Source organism: Megalops cyprinoides, chromosome 6 (genome assembly GCF_013368585.1).
Source record: "Megalops cyprinoides isolate fMegCyp1 chromosome 6, fMegCyp1.pri, whole genome shotgun sequence".
Taxonomy (NCBI): Eukaryota; Metazoa; Chordata; class Actinopteri; order Elopiformes; family Megalopidae; genus Megalops; species Megalops cyprinoides.
In genome coordinates this window covers 7,759,932-7,779,320 of record NC_050588.1, presented here as the reverse complement: position 1 = coordinate 7,779,320, position 19,389 = coordinate 7,759,932, and the positions used below count along the sequence as shown (strand labels likewise).

Sequence of the window (19,389 nt, the reverse complement as noted above, 5' to 3'; positions counted from 1 at the left end):
AGGACACGGTAAGATAAGAGATGCATTAAAGCTCAAGGAAATCACTAAATGCACAGTGCTCATGGACCTACAAACAAACAGGCTGAATGGCAGTTCTAGAGCCTGATATGTTGATGGGTTGTGGGTGTGCAGAAGTATGCAGCAAACAGAGAGGTTGCAAAGCGTCTTGCTCACGATGCCCGATTCCTTAACCTGTGCCTCCTTTCGTTACAGTGGAAATTTGTTTCCTGTGCTGAAAATCATTGCCTCCTCTGTCAACGGCCCTCCAGCAAAGCTACACATGCTAGTCTTCCAGCAGCAGACACTGCCAAAGACAGATCGACGCTTTGAAAAAGGTTTGACCAGGGTGACAATCACCTGACAGGAAGCTACTCATCACTGCAGCTTTAGCCTTGCTGCAAGAGTGTGAGGAATGGAACTTAACAGGACAGCAGCAATTACCCACAAAGCATGTTGTGCATTAGGAATGAAAGAGTAGAATTTAGTTGGTAAAAATGAATAAACATGAACATGAAGACATGGAAACATTGTTCTTGTCTGTTTCAGGGAGGAAGGTTTATTATTTTAATCTTCTGCCACGCATACAGTAACACTATAACTGCTCAACAGAGTGACGCATTGCACACAAGAGACTTTTCTCTTTGCTAAATACAGAACTTCAGGAGAGGACCCAGGAATCACAAAAAAAACTCGCTAGCCAAATGAAAAACCGAAACGAAACAAAAATTAAGTGTCACGCGAAACACAAAAAAAGGGGTACACATCGTTACAGGAGCAGTGCTATTCGTAAGCCGACACCTAGAGGGCAGAGGTTCCGACGAATGGGGTGTGGGTTGGGGGGGGGGGTTCCTCGCGACAGCCTACTGACTTGGACCTTGGATTAATGCGTCTCGTTCCAGCTGCCCTTCCATCTGAAACACAAGCGACCTAGCCTGGGTTGGGTGTGTGGGAGTGTGTGTGCGCGATGGGAACAGGGGCCCTGTGACGCGCCTTCTCCTCAGTTGACCAGGGGGTTCCTGAAGTTTTTGCCAGCAAAGCGCGCCTTGTCTCCCAGCTCCTCCTCAATCCTGTGCAACAATGTCAAAAATTAATTATCAATTAATAATTTTAAAAATCAAGTTAAAGAACACATTCTTCAGTGTGTAGAAAAAACTATGCAAATGGTATGCACATAAGTGGTGTGTATTCAATAGTGCTGGAGTCTGGAAACTTTGGTATAGACAGAGATTCCCCACATTTAGGGAAGGCCTACAGGTAGTCCTGTCTTGGTCTTTATCTTAAAATACTTTAGGTCTTGCTCATATGTTATTTACCACACACATACATATTTGATATCGTTTCAGATCTGGTCTCACTCTAACTGGCTATGCATATATTACGGCTCAATCTCAGAGATCTGTAACACAGCGGTCTAGACCCTAGTGCCACTGTAACACACATCACGCTACACTTCAGCGCTACATGCATGGTATGATGGGAAATAAAGTGGAGAAAACAAGAGCTTGTGTTTCCACCAATGGGGAACGGGGGACAAGAACACTGGCAGCCAATGACTTTTTATAACACTCCTGGGGTGTAGGCTCACCTGAGAAGCTGATTGTACTTGGCCAGACGCTCTGATCGGCAAGGTGCTCCGGTCTTAATCTGGAATGGGGAAGAATGCATAATCATCATTAGTATTATTGCCATTATCATCATTATAATACCCGAGTACTGCACCGTTTTTCAGACGAAATGAGGAACGAATGTAGTCAAGGGGCCCACCAGGGAGGAAAAACGGTTCAGTCAAGCCTCCCTGTCTATTAACTCCCCATTACAATCAAAGATGCATGAATATCATTATGTGCACCGACTGCCCTAAAGCTGCTGCACATTAATGAGCATGGATCAAAGTTTCAAGTAGCCACAAGAAATTGCCTCTCCTTGAATTCTGTGGAAACAGGCCAAAGATGCAAAAGCCAATCAGTTGAGTGGGCTGGAAAGAGACTTGAATCCTAAAAATCACCCATTCCCTCTCAGCTCATTAACCCAAAACGATCAGAGAAAAGGGAGTACACACATAGCTACAAAGCCCAGCTTGGCTCTGGCTGCTTGATTGTATTAGTATCAATGCTGTGCAGCTCCACAGATTCTTACATCACACGGATGGCTCATCCTACTCATTGAGCCCACTATGTCAGAAAATTAGTATGCTATGAGGATTGGTGAATCTACACAGCATTCGAGTAGCACTCAAAAGCAACTCAACCCAGCATTCTCACAACAAAGCTCGTGTCAACAGGATAGCTGTCATTTCAGTCACACAAAGAGCATTTTGGGAGAAGGGAGGATTAGGTACATGAGAGATGAGGTTTCTGTATTGTCCTTCTAAGCTCATGGGAGACTATTAACTCAAGACAGATTTGTCCTGACACCCTTTGTTTAAATGCAGACAGCTCCATAAAAATTTCCAATTTCAGAAACAGTTTCACGTAATGTTCGACAGACATATGTATCTCAGTACCCCACCTATCTGTTTCAAATGCAGCTGCCTTTTACATGAATCAATTACAAAACATACAGGCATTATTTTAAAAGGTGTTTCTAAACACATTCTGCAGGCAATTTGATGTTTTCTGCAGCTGCCACACCTCATTCATCCATTAGACATCAATGAGGTAAAAACAGGGTATCATGGGTAAATCAAAAAAGATTCAAAGATTTTATTAGAACAGACACTGAAGGTGTGATTCCATTTATATTCAGTCATGCAACATCTTATTAACACCTCAATATTAATTCTAATATATTAATACAATAAACTGAATATAAGCAGGTGAGGAGAAACACATAGGACAGGTATCAACACCACCACAGGAGCCCCTGTGCTAACTGTCAGAAACTAAGAAAGCGCCCATTTCTGTGGACTGAAGCCTTTCCAGTAGCAAAACTGAATGATCACTTAACGGTTACCAATAATCTGTATTAAATAGGTATCAACTGGCACTTTTATATCAAAAAAAAAAAAAAAAAAAAACCACCAAATCTGTGACAGTCACGTTTGCAATTCTGCCTTATTGTAATAACCCCCACCCCCCTCACCTGGCCAGTGCAGAGTCCCACGACCAGGTCAGCGATGAAGGTGTCCTCTGTCTCTCCGGAGCGGTGGCTGACCATCACACCCCAGCCGCTGGACTGCGCCATCTTGCAACTGTCAGGGGGCAAAAAGAAAGAGAGAGAGTTCAACTGTGAGCAGGACGAAGCTACCGCATCTTGGTTCAGCTAACCCTGAACTCTGGACATGCTTCATCCTCAGTTAGATTTGCTGAGCAAAAACACTATACCCTCAACCTCTCTCTTGTGGCACTTACCAGAATGCTGTACGTTATGTAGTGTCTCCTGCCATCAGTTGCGACGCTGATGATTTGGTATTGTCTCTCTTCTTAGCCTAACCTTTTTTGTATGCACTTTTGTGATTCCCTCTGGATAAGAGTGTTTGCTACGTGACTGAATGTAGAAGTGAAGGGAGAGGCCGCGGCGCTGGGGAGGGTACGTACGCCTGAAGGGACTCGGTGACAGAGCCGATCTGGTTGACCTTCAGCAGCAGGCAGTTGCAGGCCTTGTCCGACACGGCCTTGGCGATGCGCTTGGGGTTGGTCACCGTCAGGTCGTCGCCCACCACCTGGATGCTGGTGCTGCCGGTGAAGTTGGTCCAGGCCTGCCAGTCATCCTGGTCGAAGGGGTCCTCAATGGACACCACTGCAAAAAGACGGGCGACAGCAGGGGGGGCCGTTTAGGCATGAAGTGGCGCTACAGGGTGCAAGTGAATCCATTATCTGCGTCTTTTAAGCCTCATGTCTGAAACTGCACAGGTTCTGACTTCCTTGCCATTTTAACTACTTTAAGTAGGGCTTACTCGGTAAAACTAAGAATAAATGAAGACATTAACAAAGTGCAGCTAGACATATAAGAAAATAAATAGCTTGTCTGAAGCATAGCGGAGTTTTTTTTTTTTTTTTTTTTGCAGTGAAAGTGACATCATTGGGATCCGCAAGCGGCTCTGAGGTCGCTGGCGTGGCGCACACTCGATATGCAGCAGAGCTAAGACTGGAGAAGCGTGAGGATTCTGATGGGTTAAGGGGGATTAGCCGGGCCTAACTGAGAGGCTTCTCTAGGTTCGCCAACAAAAATAATCCGGATTAAGACTGTACAGGGACAGGTTGGGAGGGGAGAGGGTTGAGGGGGGTGAACAGACCTGGGTAGTCCTTGACGAAGCTCTTGTAGAGGTCGGCCAGCTGGTCGGGGGTGATGTAGCGGCTGGGGTCGTCGGGGGACTTGAAGTCCAGGTCGTACTTTCCGTCCTTGTAGAACTCGGACGCGGCCACATCCATGCCGATCACGATCTGGTCGGTGTAGCCGGCTTTGCTGATGGCGAGCTTCAGCAGCTCCAGGGCTGGGGGACACACAGAGGAGTCGTTAAAGACCATGTGTAGCTATTTTATCCCTCGCTGGAGCATAAATTATAACAACATGATCTGTGTAGTACCTTCAGTGTGGAACAGCTTTGAAATGTGATCTGATTGTTGGCCAGACTAAATGCTCAAGCGGGATCCCCCCCAATCTTCTTAATTAATAACCATCTTGTAAGTGTTGATGTGCAGATTGCAGGCACTTCCAAAGAGCCCTACATCACAAGTCTACCAAAATTCCTAGCCTGGCTGTGATTGGGTTTAGGCCCAACCATCAGCTCAGACTCAATGTGTTAAACTCTGGCCCCAACACACCACCCAGCAGGGTGGGGCTGATCAGGAGAATGTCCCTGAGAGTGCATGGTATAGATGAACCCACCCACAGCGGACAGTAAGTTTTTGTGTCACTGATTCACTTCCTGCTTGTTCCCTTCAAACTCAGTCTTTCGCACACCGACATTTGGCCACGGTTTCCTCTCTTGGAATAAATGTCTGCATGGAGAAGGTCAAGTTTATATAACCTGACACACTCCTAGGTAAACATGTGGAACCACCCTGCACAATTTCGAGATTGAGTTTCAACAGCGGGAAAAATCAGTTCACTCATGTAGGAAAAATGAGTTGAGAAACATTTTCTTTTGCTGCCTACTTAACATGTACATACACGTACAGTACATGCATATAATACCAAAGGTAAACCTAACTAAACCTAGAACTGTATTTTCACTGTATCTTCACTTTAAATTGCTTATGTGAGAACAGACAGTCGTTACTATTAATAAACACCAACAGTGAAAGAAAAACAACAGTCTTCCTTTGGGACAACATGGCCTCCTGGGAGGTCACTGTGGTAAATGTGGACAGCAACAGATAGCAGCACTTCCGGCATACTGGAGGACAGCTGTGTGTTAGACTGATGGCTACAGTGCAGTCACCCACAAGGTTTAAAACAAGTGCTCCGGTCAATATAAGTTTATTTTTGGAAAATACATATGAACTGCACCCATTAAAAGGTAAACCCAACTTGCCTTCAGTTGACTATACAAATCTTGGCAATTTTTGTGAATTGGCTTCAGAGTAGTCACCATATAGTCTTGCATTCCAGAAACTGCAGTTGTTGACAGACAACTAAAGGAGGGAGTTGCTGAGTGGGCTATTACCATTTTAGGACCCAGACCCTGCCCCCCCCCCACAAATGGGTGGGGTCAGAGGTCAGCAGATTCAGTGGCTAGGAGTCAATTCAGTTTACAGTATCAAGTGGAGGCCTTAATTTAGAAACCATCTGCTTCCCCTGAGAAGGCATTCCCTTGGGCCGGGGCCAGCATGGCATGGACTCCTAATGCAAGAGGAGGACAGGCGCTACCCTGCAGGGTTTTGGAGGTCTCTGTCAGGGCTAAACGTTAAGCATGCCAGTGCACACTTATGGGAAAGCTGGCTTCCCCACTTCAAATATGCATTTGTGAGCGGATGTGTGTGAGAAAACATTCACGACCATGTTGTGGCTGCTGTTAACAGTCCAATTAATTGATAGCCCTTTTCAGTTTAGTTGATAGGCATGACTAAAGCTGAAGTTGTTATGCAATTTATCATCAGTTTAATCAGGTAATTTAGTTGGTTGTCATGAGAAGCAAAAATATGTTGCTGTCAGGTTAGTGTTTCATTCACCCAAGACTATCTGTTCATTTCATCAGTTTAATTTGCCAACTGTAGAAGTAACAGTAGTAGTTAATCACTACAGTACAATAGTTTAGTGTAGTGTGGTAGAGTTGTAGTGCATGAGGGGGTAGAGAAGAACTACTTAGAAAAGTACCTTTGTGCAGTGATATGATAAGCATCGTGTGGTATAGGAAAGTGGTACTAGATGACTAAGGTAGAAAAGGCCTACTTTTGCTTTTTCCCGTCAGACACTCAGGGAAGTTTCTTTTCCTCACTAAATGATACTTGTCAAACACTGTTGCTTGTCTAGAATTGACAGCGCACCCGAGTCACCTCTCCCACTCACTCTCACTCTTAGGCCTGAAGCAAATTTACACCTTACTGTGACAAATCATGGGATCTAGATGGCGGCGACAGAAGGTTTTTTTTGTCTGTTGAAACGGAGCTTGTTTCCGTGCCACACACTACGAGCTTGGCAGCCTGCCAGGCAGTTTTGGTAGGTACATTAGCTAAGTTGTGAGTAAAGAGGCTAAATGTGCTGCCAGTGCCAGGGCTTAGTGAATATTAGCCAAGGCAGGAATGCCTGGAAGAATGCTTTCCCTGTACAAACGACGGTCAGAAAAGTCCAACAGCCGATTCAGCTCTCTGGGCATTAACCGTATAAAGAGTGAGTGCAGCCTTCCAGACTTATTTTGACTCAAAGTGATTTTGCACACAAAGCTGTACCAGGCAGCCCTCCACTGATTCTGAATGATAACTAGCATCTGAAATGCCACAAACAGGGCAAAACAGCAGCACGTCGAAAAAAGTAGGTGCAAAGTGTAATTTTAAAGTGGTGATACGCTTAGGCTGCCGTACCCTCTTTGTTCTCCAGGATGTTGGGGGCGAAGCCGCCCTCGTCGCCCACGTTGGTGGCATCCTTGCCGTACTTCTCCTTGATGACGTTCTTCAGGTTGTGGTAGACCTCGGCGCCGATGCGCATGGCCTCCTTGAAGCTGCTGGCGCCCACAGGCAGGATCATGAACTCCTGCATGGCCAGCTTGTTGCCGGCATGGGAGCCGCCGTTGATGACGTTGAACGCCTTGAAACAAGAGAGGCAAAAGTGTAAGTAAAAACAGACTTATGCGGGCTGACATTCATGGAGGGGAATGGGAGCCTCAGGCTTCACGAATTTCACAACAGACTGTGTTTTCCTGCAGAGAGCAAAGACATTTTATTGGTTTATATCAGCCAGTGACTTACAACTCGATGGTTTCGCCCATTAGGCTGTTATTGAAGCCTCACTCTTCCATTGCAAGCCAATAGCATGCATGGACATTCATTTGAAGCTCCAGGATGCAACACACATACTATGAAACCCATGGATGCAAATCTATAATACACTTAATTAACCGTTCCAAATTATACATTTCACTTCATCTGCAAGCAAGACTGCTGCACATACATTGCAGGGTTGTTTTTTCAGCAGATGAACATTTCAAAGCTGTTCGTTTGCGCTACTCTGAGTTTTGAGTTACTCTGAGTGCACATTGGCTGTGCACTCCTGTGCACAGCTAATGTTGGTGTCATTGCATCAAAAGCAGGTATAAATTCAAGCATATTAATGCAAGAGTGGAGTACTAAAGTCCTTTAACAACCGAGTGACAAATCTCAGCCTTACAGGGACAGGGAGGATGACTTCAGGGTTTCCGGCGAGGTCGGCGATGTGGCGGTACAGGGGGACGCCCTTCTCTGCTGCTCCGGCCTTGCACACAGCCAGGGACACGCCCAGGATGGCGTTAGCACCAAACTTGGCTGTGATTGGAAGGAGAAAAAAGCGGTAATAGATGCATCTCTCCAACAACACAAGATTCTGGAAAAACAGATTTTCATGACAGCGGTAGGAAGTGCCAATCTAAAGCCATCTGGAGTGGCAATGAGGTGTTGCAGTCAAGCCTGTATACTAGAGGTTGCAGGTTCAACTCTCAGATGGGACACTGCTGCTGTAGGAAAGGTACGTAACCCAAACTGCTTTTGTAAATACCCAGATTTATCACCAGATATGTTAAAAAAGTGAGTTTGGTAAAAAATGTAAAGTCATCCTGAATAAGCATGTCTGAGAAGCAATTATTTTTACAGAAAGAAAATACATTGCTATACTTGTGCCTGTGCAAAACAAAACACTACACTGTAACACTTAAATAATTGAAATTTAAAAAAAAATTTAAAAATGCAACTGAAAGGGCCGCCTTACACTTGTTCTCACTGCCATCCATGTCCAGCATCAGCTTGTCAACCTTCTCCTGCTCCAGGACGGACACGTTCTGAGGGAAAGAACCGCACGAGTCAGAGGGGTGGAGGGACAGGGGCACAAACCCAGCCCGGGGAGGGGGTCAGCGCTGGTCCCTCTATGCTCGAATCTCTCAAGCATTTGATGTTAATGTTAATGTGTTCACTCCACCATGCGGTTAGGTCAGTTTCAGTTAAGTTTTACACACATTTGCAAAGACACCACCATTCCTGTAAGAAACAATGAATTCCTGGACAACCTACGGGTCTAAGATCTACAGTAGAAAACCTACAATACAGGGCTCTGGCACGACACAGACACTGATTATATTTAGCCCATGTAAATGTATTTATTGTTTTTTTATGACTTTTAAAACAAAAAATCTATTCACCTGTGTGTATGATTCACTTGAACCAAGACTGTTAGTTGTATATGGAAAGTCTCACTATCTGAGCACAGTCTTACATCAAATCATTTCAGTCCTTTTACAGAGCACATCCAATTCTCCAAGAGCCCACTAGTCTTCCAAAATACCTATTACACTTTCACACGTATTCAGAGGGTTAGTTGAACAATAAACATTCCTACCTGGCTAACCAGTGCAGGTGCAATAGTTTTATTGATATGCTCAACAGCTTTTGAGACACCTGCAAGGAACAAGCAAATCCATCACTGACTCAAAGAGGAGAGAAACATGCAGAGCAGGCAAAATTAGACGATCACAGAGCAAAAAACATCATCTTCCCCCATCCCGTCCCCCATCAAGGCTGCTCAATCATGGACATACTGGTGCAAACAGGAGAAGGAAATGCAGCGCAAATGTGATTTGACAAACATGTTTTCTTTATCAATAAATGTGGTAGTCAAGTGTGTAAAGATGCAGATCGTCTACAGATGCCTGCTTGAGTTAGTCGTCCAAACCAAAACCGCTCGTCATGCCTCTGCGAATTAGAACTTGAGTCGTTTTATCTTGCTCCTGTTGTTATCCCACACGCACACACAGAATTACCTGATTACACAGGGCCGGAGCCAAGAACTCGTTAACATATTTAACGGCTCTTTTCACTCCTGACAGAAGGGAAGAGAAGGTTGGAGGAGTGTGAAGGTGGAGTTGGAGAAGAGAGAGATGTACAGATGAGAAAACAGAGGGCCCCAAAGCCACCCAACCAGCCCCCTTATGGGATGAGCAGATGCAGGCCTCTTACATATAAATCAATATCTACACCAAGACCACACCAGAATGGCTGATATGCCATTTAGGTGCATCATGGGAGCTGGATCCACTGACTGAGTCACTGATAGCAATCTCCCATTCAAGTGCATAAATTACATTCCATTAGCATCAATTTACTGTCTGAATGGAACTGCAGCTATGTTTGAAGCTCGTGCACATTTTCGGCGAGACAGTTACAAAAACAACAAAGCTGAAGGGAGATACGCACACTCGTTCAGAAAAGCGGCCGTTGAACCCAGCGATGCCTGCTAATTCGATTACTTAATTTGATTCATTGAGACTGTGCACTGCTGTCGAAAGGCAGCTTCGACCGATCGTTAGAGTGCCTCAGCATGTCTATAATCAATTACTTGAGGCCCATGCTCCAGCAGGGTGCTGTGCTGAGTAAGAGCGGGGAAATCCAACATGTGACCAATGAGGTTAAAGGTGGGCTGTGCTAGGGACGTTAACTAAAGGAAATGCACCCATGGCGTCCGTCCAAAATAGAACCCCTTCGCCCATTTAGGCAGGACGGCAGATGGACACATGGGGACCCGGTGGGTGCACAGCGCTGTGTAGCTGGAGCCTATATTTGTAAAGGAATCCTGTTTTCGTCTGTCCATCCACCATTACTGGACGGTTTTCTAATTACATCTAATCACACGTCTTTCACAGATGCCTTATACTACTTAACAATTTTAAGTCAGCTACTTAACGTTTAACTGCATAACATTTTTAAAAAGTCAAAAGGCCACTTTCTGTGAGATATTCAACCGCTGACTATCATACATATCTTTTGTATCCATGCTTGACTTCTAAAAGTTAAATGAGAAATGCTTTTCAAGCAGATTTTTTTCAATAACTAACAACTAAAAGCGTACATTTCCTACTGAATGAAAATAAGAGTTAAAATGTCACAACATGGCACATGTAGATGACTCCGGGGACAGAGACCGCCTTCGCGTACGCACAGCGGTCACCCTGGCGCCAGGCACACACCTTTGCCCAGGTAACGGGTCTTGTCATTGTCACGCAGTTCCAGGGCCTCGTAGATGCCGGTGGAGGCGCCGCTGGGCACCGCTGCCCTGAACAGACCTGAGGGGGAAAAAAAAGGTTATTAACAGTTATGGCCACAGTGGAAGAAAGACGGAAGCTGCAACACAAAACGGGAGGGAACAAACAGGCGTGAACGCACGCGTTCTCGCGCCCCGATAATCCCAGAGGGGAAGCGCAAGTTAATCCGACATTAGCCTACATTAATACTAGTGTGCAAGTGGTTACATAATACATTTGTAAACTACAGGACTTATTCTATTTCAGAAGACTCCTCTATCCCCATTTTCTACCCTGAGGCCCCAGAGGAAATCAGCGTAAGCATTCTTATTGCGGTCTAGCATACAGTGGAAGAGTAGAGAGGATCATGTGGTTAGCTTTTTAGGCGTGTCTCTGCATGGCTCTGCTGAAATGCAAGATTACACAATTCAGCTTCCTGCCCAAACATTTAGGAACTACAGCTACAGGTTTGTTGGGGGTGGGGGTTCCTGACACGTGACATCTGTGGCACTCAAAAAACATCCAATCAGAGCAAGGCTGGGCCTCACACTACACTTCAGCTCCCCATGAGCACAAAAGGTGGACTGCCTGGGGAATGCACTTGGCATGTGAAATGAATACCTGATCTCCTACCCAGGCACGTACGGCCAAGTCCACGGTGAAACACGGGCGGCCTCACAAGCTCGTTTTAGCTCCACCGTGCAAGTGTGTGTGGAACATCCAGGTTCTAGAATTTAGCTCCTTACTGTAACCCCCAATGTCACACTCTGCAGGCTAAGTGACAGAAGAGCTTACCCACAAGTCAAGGTTTAATAAGATTTCCGCAATGAAAACCTTGTGTTTCTGAATCTCATCTAAGGAGAGGACACGGCTCTGAAGGCTTTATATGGTCATATTACATAAATTTGAACACTTCCTGACATCTGCCTTAAATATCAGTTTCACTGTAGAACGGTCTTCAAACTAAACATATAAGCAATAATGCTTTAGGGTATATATCTATACAGCATAAAATTTAGGAGATGGTGCGTTTTGATTTTAATCTAATTTTGTATACAATGTATTTTATACTTCAGAAATTAAATTATGTCTGAGGGTATAACACAGTTAATCAATTGATATCAAAATTATTTAACAAAAAAACTTATGGAAGCTGATAAAGAATTAAAAACCCACTGTTCGGTGGGTATGTGGTGAATAATTCTGAGCAGATTAAATCTAAACATTCCACTGTGAAAGTTCATGTAGCAGCACAGTGGCAAACCTAGAAAGCAGAGTATTATCCTCAAAGACTGGCAGTTGATTTTTGGCAAGAACCACTGTAAACTCTGATACAGATCTGTAATGGAAAATTACCAGCCCCTGAGTAGTGCATCAGTTTTCTGTGGAAACTATCGACTGTTTACCCCAACTATCCGCCCCTCTGACAAGGGTTTGAAATCACAATGCATCGATTTATCACAGGCTTACGCAGAGGTCAAATTAGCATTTTCATCAAAACCTTAGACAGGGAAAGGTACTGTCATTTCTTAACCACAGAGACGGGCCAGAATGTACTGAAGATAAATGGACACTTTAGCAGCGATATAAAGCACTGATATCATTAAGGCCTGACGCACAGCACCTCATTCCACTAATCTACCGGCAAATGAATTGAAATTGCATTTCGAATCTGATTTGGGGTTTAGCACGGCCTTTCGAGCAAGAACCCGCCATAGAACAATTACACAAATGGCGAGGGATATAGGGCCACGCGCTTTTGGGCAACGTCCTTTAGGAGTGCATTAGCGAACGCTGGCCAGGTTATGTAATAACGGTTAGAAACCTATTATATCTGGGTGGCTTGCCTCTTTATGCTCCAACAATTTGCTTCTCTCTTTGCAGCTGCGGACGACGCCAAAAGAAACTTGGCAGACGGAGAGAGGTGAGGGTAGGTGCAATCAGTCTGTTATAATAGGAGGGCCGAGGCCAGCCTGCCACTTCCAGTGTCTGGAGACTGCTTCTGAAGCCGTGGAAAAAAAATCCTATTGAGGGGTGCAGCTTTATTCTAATGACTGTGCCACATTTTAAGGGACATTTCCACCGGTTATCTGGCCACATCAATTATGCATCTGTCCTCATTAATAGTCTAGTCATTTCTAAAGACCTTAGAGGGGCTTTGTTTTAGCCAATAGAGCATGACCGCACACAAAGGCGGGTTTCCATGACAGGAAAATGCACTAATCAGACGGAATCTAGCCTGGCGCTGTTCAGCGTCTGTAGATTAGGGCTGTCCCATTTTGAAATTTTTACAATAGTCATAAACTGCTACTGGAAAAATAAGGTCCTAAGTAAACACTGAGTGCAATTTCATATCATCTTTCCCCAAGGGTCAAACACTGTGGATTTTATCAATTTATAAATTATTCAACTTTGATACAGACCTCTTGCTGTTTTACAAGAAAGTCATTAGTAAAACCCAGCAGTTCTTTCTCTGCATCTGAAACCAGCCTGCCATTAATGCTCTAACCCCTGTTTTGGTTGTTTGTGCTGGTATTTTGCAGAGTAATAAAATGGTAGACCTCACATAGATTTAAATTCTCATTCTTGAAACGTCTCCATTCTATTTAAGTTTTTTGTAGTGCTATAAGCACTATTACCATGATTATTTTTTAGGTTCTTCACTATATTTGTGTTCCATTACATTAAATCACACCAGCAGTTTCTAAGCATTTCTAACATGTGGAAACACAGTGACAGGTAATTGATTCAAACAAACAGATCTCAGATACAGGACCTAAAGAAGAGACTTGTATCTGGGCAGTCTGTCTTTTTAGAAGTGTGCATCTGCAATGACTAATTAATGGGCTTCAAAGCCATCTTCTGTCAATGGAGAAATCATCGGAGAAACTGGCTGGTGTCTGGGGTGTGTAACGTTACATGGGGCTATTTTTATTTGGCCCATTACTTGATCTCCTTTTTCCAGTCTACTGTACATCTAAAGGGGCTCAGAACAGGGGCAGCCAATGACACCCGGCCTTTGAAAGTAATAAAACCACAATCAATTGTTCTATGGACCATGTGCTCTGTCAGAGATCAGGCACAGACAGGCTGGAATATCAATCGTTTCACTTCCAGCTGGCCTCAGGTTACTCTGACCATCACAAAATTGCAACCTCCTTTCTGTCCAAGGGAACGACAGTTTCCTCTCGACGCCCTATGAAAAGTGTGACCTGAATTATTTAATCGCTTGAACAGGGCGTCCGTTCTGTGCGACCTCTTGACGGTGACAGGAGCCTGAAGTCGCGGCCTTGGCGGTCGGCGCCCACTTGACCGTACCTTTCTTGGTGTAGAGGTCCACCTCCACCGTGGGGTTCCCACGGGAGTCAAAGATCTCACGGGCGTGTATCTTCAGGATGGACATGATGCCGGTTCTGTGCAGGAGAGACAAGGGGTTCAGCTTTTAGGCTTCAACAGAAAGCAGCTACAGGACAGGATGCTTCATTACTTAAAGAGCCGTCTTTCAGCTCACACTCAGATTTATTCCCTGTCTGCCATAAACATATCTAATTTTAATATGGGATACAGGGTGGGGCAAATGGACCTTGAAGCTCCATGTGGTTTTGGAAGCACAAAAGACAATTGATGCCAGCTGCATTACACCCAGGCTAAATGGAGTTCCTGTTTTCTGGAGTTTAAACATTGTGCAGCCTGCAAAACAAAACAAATTAAGATGGGGGAATAGCAGCAAGCACCTCTCCACTCCCCCTGACCCAGGGGATTTAAGTCTTTGCAGTTTACATATATTTTAATACTAAAAAAAAAACAGACTTGATATAGGAGCCGTTACACCAGCAGCAGGTCTCATTAGTATAAGCCTGGGCTGAGAGGGCGTGCCCAACGTGGCGATTTGCCCTTCCATACAAGTAGGAGTGGTTTGTTTTCCACGAATTGTCGGCACCATGGCAACAGTGAAACCACTACCGTGACAAAGGGAAAAAAAATGACCTCATGCGCTCACACGTTATTCCAGAGCCCTTGCGAACGCGAACGGAATCCACCACAGGACTGAGCGGCAAAATTTACTAAGCTATTTGACGAATCGTCTTATTTTACACTGCAGCAATGCGCCACGCCCACTGCACATCCTCTGGCCGTTTTTAGTCTGGTGCGTCCACAAATCATGCCAGTTCCTTAATTCAGTGACGATGTCGTTAACACCAACAGGTGGCCACTCTCCTATTTCCAGTACCGCCGCATCTGAGATGGAGCCGGAGTCCCATAAATATCTCATGAGGCTTACATCAGACGCCTTCCACATAGCGCTTTACAGGAAGTAAAAATGTAATTGTGCAGCAGCGAATATTAGTTAAATCACACTGTGAAAATGGGATTTGGACCGCGGGTTGTCCTTTATTTGTTATGCTTTATCAGGTCTCATCTCAGTGTCGTCATTCCAGTTGCAGTGATACCCTGGCCCCTCCAGGCGCCGCACAAAGCAGTCCTGACAGTTCGAACGAATCGAATGGAAAATCCCACGGCCTTCAATGCCCTTATGGCAAATTGGCTCTGCGCGCAGGACAGGACCAAAGTCAGACAAACAGGCAGCCCCGCGTGACCCTGCTTTATCTACTCCACCTTGCACGGAACAGAGGGCGAGACTGCCGTTTAAATTGGATGCATCAAGCCACTCATTAGGCCTACTCTCAGTTAAATGAGCATACGAAAACGCAGCCGCCTGCGTTTTGGAAACGATTTTACAAATGTATGTCTGTAATGCCGGCTTTACTTTTATTTATTTATTTTTTTTGCGTCGATCTCAATCCCAAAGCACAAAAAAACCATCAAAAATGAAACTGCACCGGGTCATCCGTCATTGTACCTCAAATCTCTCTTCGTTTAACACATTTCCCGAGATGACGTCATTGGCAATGTTCTTAAAGAACAAATCAGCATAGCACCCACAAATAAGTTTGGTAATATTATTAGCGACTGGGCTCTTCCGGGATCAAGCAGCCCGCCGTGAGCATGAGTACTGTAGCTCGCTACTTAGTACCCGTTTGAAAAAGTATCTGGTTTGACAGGGGAATACTAGTCACGGTCTTGCTAATAAATAAGGAAGTAGATTGTGAACGATCACCTCTCCAGCCAGGTAGCTGGCTAATTTTAGCCATGCTATGTTACTCGAGACAATCAGAGGTAACAATGAATCTTTATTCGGTGTAGAATTAAGACGACACTTGTAGTACAAATTCCTGCGAATGAATGAACGGAATGATTTCCGTTGATTCATTTCAGGAAACGGGCGTTTCTTGCGCTTGATTTCCCCACCCACGGCACATCTTCCCCTGATCCGCCGTAGCGGTATTACATAATCCTCACGTGGACCAGAGGACCACTGCGGTCTGTAAACCTCTTTGCCCGGACCAGCTTCCCCGCAGGAGATTTTCATTTATTTGTCTGTGTGCAATTCGCTTGCTAGCATTGGCGTTGGCTACTTTGAACTAATACGTCCTCAGCATTAGCCATCTGGCTAAATAGAAGCTATATATAAAATATTTAACTAAGCAGCCATATACTAACACGGTCTCAACTATAATAAAATTCACACCGCCTGTTTTAGCACAGAGCCTTCAAAAAAGGCTTCCAGTTTGCAACTATGCCATGAACACAAGATTACTGCAGTCGGCGTCGACTCGTAACTTTCGAGAAATTCTATTCTGATGATGTCGTGGTGGAGATCTGAGACCTGTAGCATCGGTTTTGAGTTCGCTTCCCGGCACGTGGTGGCAACGTTGCATCCTCTTCCTGGCAAGGAAGTACCTGCGCCCATGGCCTTGAACTTGATTACAATCGACGCTACAATGGAAACTGGAAGATTAATCTTTAGTAAATTTTAATACCGTTTACCCAATTTATACAGTTCGATGATCCTTAGTCTGCATTTTTTTTCTCGGATTTCTCTTATTTTAACAACATTACGGATACTCGAAGGCTAATCTTGCTGCTACATTAGACCACTAGCCACATCCTTTTATACCCCGTGCAAGAGTATCCTTTGAAAGCCTATAGCTGAAGTTTCAGATGCTTCCTGTGAGCGGTCAAACATACAATGCTAAAGCATAGTATTAAATATAAATATAAATATATAAATATAGTATAAGCATAGTAAAGGCAATGCATTAATCTGATCATTATGTTTGGAAAACAAGATTCTGCTCTTAGAGTTTGCTGTGTTTAAGAATAGGCCTATTTCAATTGATCTGGTAAAAAACACGTTTCAAATTTCACAAACACAAATTTCCTTTGCTGTCGAATTATATTTTTTTCCTCAAATTTAACATGCTTATGAATAAATATGGGTTGCTAGCCTAATGTTAGATCAAAGAGGCCTCTAGATCTTGCTAACTATCGATAACCGTTCTTGATTAGCTGACGCTAGTTAGCTAGCTGAAAAAAACCACATGTTGAAAGCTAGGTAGAGTACCCGAAACCTCCTCGTGAGGCATGACTACCTGCTCAGAGTTGACACCCCTTCAATCACTGTAACGTTACCCACAAAACTATCCAGTCTACATGCGATGTTAAAAATACACCGAAGTGTCATACATTACGACCGTGAAGATCATTTGCAAACTAACATTAGCGATCGATCCTGCTAGGTAGCCAGGTCCAGCCAGCCAATATTTGAGACATTACCGCAATAAGATATTTAACCTTACAAGACCTGTTACTTGATAGTTACCAATAAACGTGTATGGTAAAACTCCGCTAGGTAAGGCCACTGAACCTATAGGTATCAGTTTACATTAATGCATGCAGTCTAGCGTCCGAAGTGAAACTGGTCATTTAAAAAATGTACGCATCTTTCCTCAAAAATTGGTAAGATATCTTACTCAAATATCTTGCTTCTTCAAAGCGCTTACCTTATCTAACTGTGTGCAAAGGTGAAGGAGAGCGGAAGGGCAGAGCCGTCCTAGACTGGAGCAGAGAGACTGTCAGAACTGAGCGAGTTGGCGTAGTGCAATAAAATAGGGAAAAAGGAACTCGGCACGCCATTCGCGCAATCTGATTGGTTCTGTAGCTCGCTGACGACACGCCCACCGAAGGCTGGGCCCTCGGATGCGGAGGCTGAAATTACCGCCTTCGCTACTCAGCAAAATCTCAGACTTAATGGGCATTAAACTATTGCACATGCTATCCAGTGAAATGGAAACAGCGCACATTGTTTCATGTATTTAGGATTCGATGCAGATGTATTCGAGCATTTAACATCCCAAATCCCCGTGCAAATACAACAGTTGTCAGCCGCCGGCAGCAACCAATGGCAGCTGAGCAGGGAGGACGTGACGAGATGCTGAGAAGAACCACAGTAGCCAGTTTGTACGTGCTGGGAGTCACAAACTTTGCAAAGACGAGCGGCTGCGTAATAGGATTTAGTCATAGTGAATGGCAGTAGGCATTATTTCCGCATTTTGCGGTTAGTAATTTTCCTTAGGACTGACTAAAGCGAGTCCCCATACACGGTTTCCACCAACCCCACATTCTCTCATCTGACAGTGTTAGACATAAAATGATTAATAGGCTGACTGATATAAGTAACGAGAAGCAACTGCCGCTATGGCATCTTCTGTGGACACAGAACCCCTGCTTTATTCTGTGGTGATAATTATAAAAGCTTTTACAATTGCAAGGGCACGGGAGGTGAGTCCTTGTGTACACCGTGACGTTCTCGGTCTAGTTAATTTATTATTTAAAGACCGGGCTCTCTCGCGACCTTGGCATCTTCACTTCTTCACTCGGGTCCTAATTAGTGTGCACACCGGAAAATCCCAACCGTTCCTCTACCTTACGGTTTCCATTGACACGTTGATTATGGTGCCCTTTCAGAAACTGCAATAGCCACATACAACGGGTTTCGGATAGCCTCGTGGTGTGACACTTAGTTAATTTGGTAGGCTAATAAAACTTACTTCTAATGTTTCTAGGCGCTGAATTTAAGCAGATGAGGCAAGCACATTTTTCTTTTGCAGAAAATATGTCTTCAAAAAGACTACTCGAGCTACTGAGATTTTAGACTTCAAACATTTTGTACATACTGTATATCAAATCCCATATCCGTCTTGATGCTTTGGCTGGATTATTTGATACCATTTGTTGTTACCAACCTCCTAAGAAAACAAAAATCACGCGGAACTTAGTGGTGAGCTGGAAAATGAATGAGGGTACTGTCGTACGGTGGAATACACATGGCTGCAAATTACTGGAAAATGCTGGTAAACGTTTCATAAAGATGGGTATAGTGTGAATGTGGTTCAACTTGCAAAAATACATGGCTTCAGGACAGTATTCCTGCCATGCATCGAAGAAAACCTATAATTTGACATGTCCACACCTAAGTTAAATCAAAGAGAGCATGAGGGTAGGGACCTGCAGGTTTGAAATTAAAAGAAGACATAATTAACAGATTAATGGCTGCGTAAGTGCTGTTTAAGTGCTGTTAAATTAAAAAGAAGAAAAAAGCAGAGCATGAGGAAGAAAGTGAAGATTGTCCAAGTTAGTGAATTTATTGTATGGCCTCATGAGATTGTATCCAGATTCTGTAGGTTTAAATGAGGTTAGATGGTGCTGTATAGGTATAGGGTATGGCCCATCAGTCCAATACTGAGTGGATGGCATAACTGCTATCCCATTATTTATTGTTACCATTACATATTAAATAGGTTTTTCAGACATTCCTGTTTCAGCTAAAACTTTAATCCTTATTACTG

The 19,389-nt window shown here is 44.2% G+C and overlaps 1 protein-coding gene across 2 annotated transcripts; it reads right to left on the bottom strand.

Annotated features, from left to right (window-relative positions):
- Positions 1–533: 533 nt before the first annotated feature.
- Positions 534–17,662, bottom strand: eno1a (enolase 1a, (alpha)). Of its 2 annotated transcripts, none has more exons than XM_036530836.1 (12): positions 17,545–17,662; positions 13,958–14,052; positions 10,586–10,681; positions 9,383–9,441; positions 8,338–8,407; positions 7,765–7,898; positions 6,963–7,185; positions 4,235–4,432; positions 3,537–3,738; positions 3,082–3,190; positions 1,586–1,644; positions 534–1,067 (listed from the first exon to the last, which is right to left on the bottom strand). In XM_036530836.1, exons 2-12 carry the CDS (start codon positions 14,040–14,042, stop codon positions 998–1,000), a joined length of 1,305 nt encoding a protein of 434 aa, XP_036386729.1. In that variant the 5' UTR covers positions 14,043–14,052; positions 17,545–17,662; the 3' UTR covers positions 534–997. The 2 variants fall into 2 exon arrangements, with proteins under 2 accessions (XP_036386729.1, XP_036386728.1); XM_036530835.1 differs by lacking the exon at positions 9,383–9,441 and adding an exon at positions 8,962–9,020 and having other exon boundaries at positions 17,545–17,661.
- Positions 17,663–19,389: the final 1,727 nt, after the last annotated feature.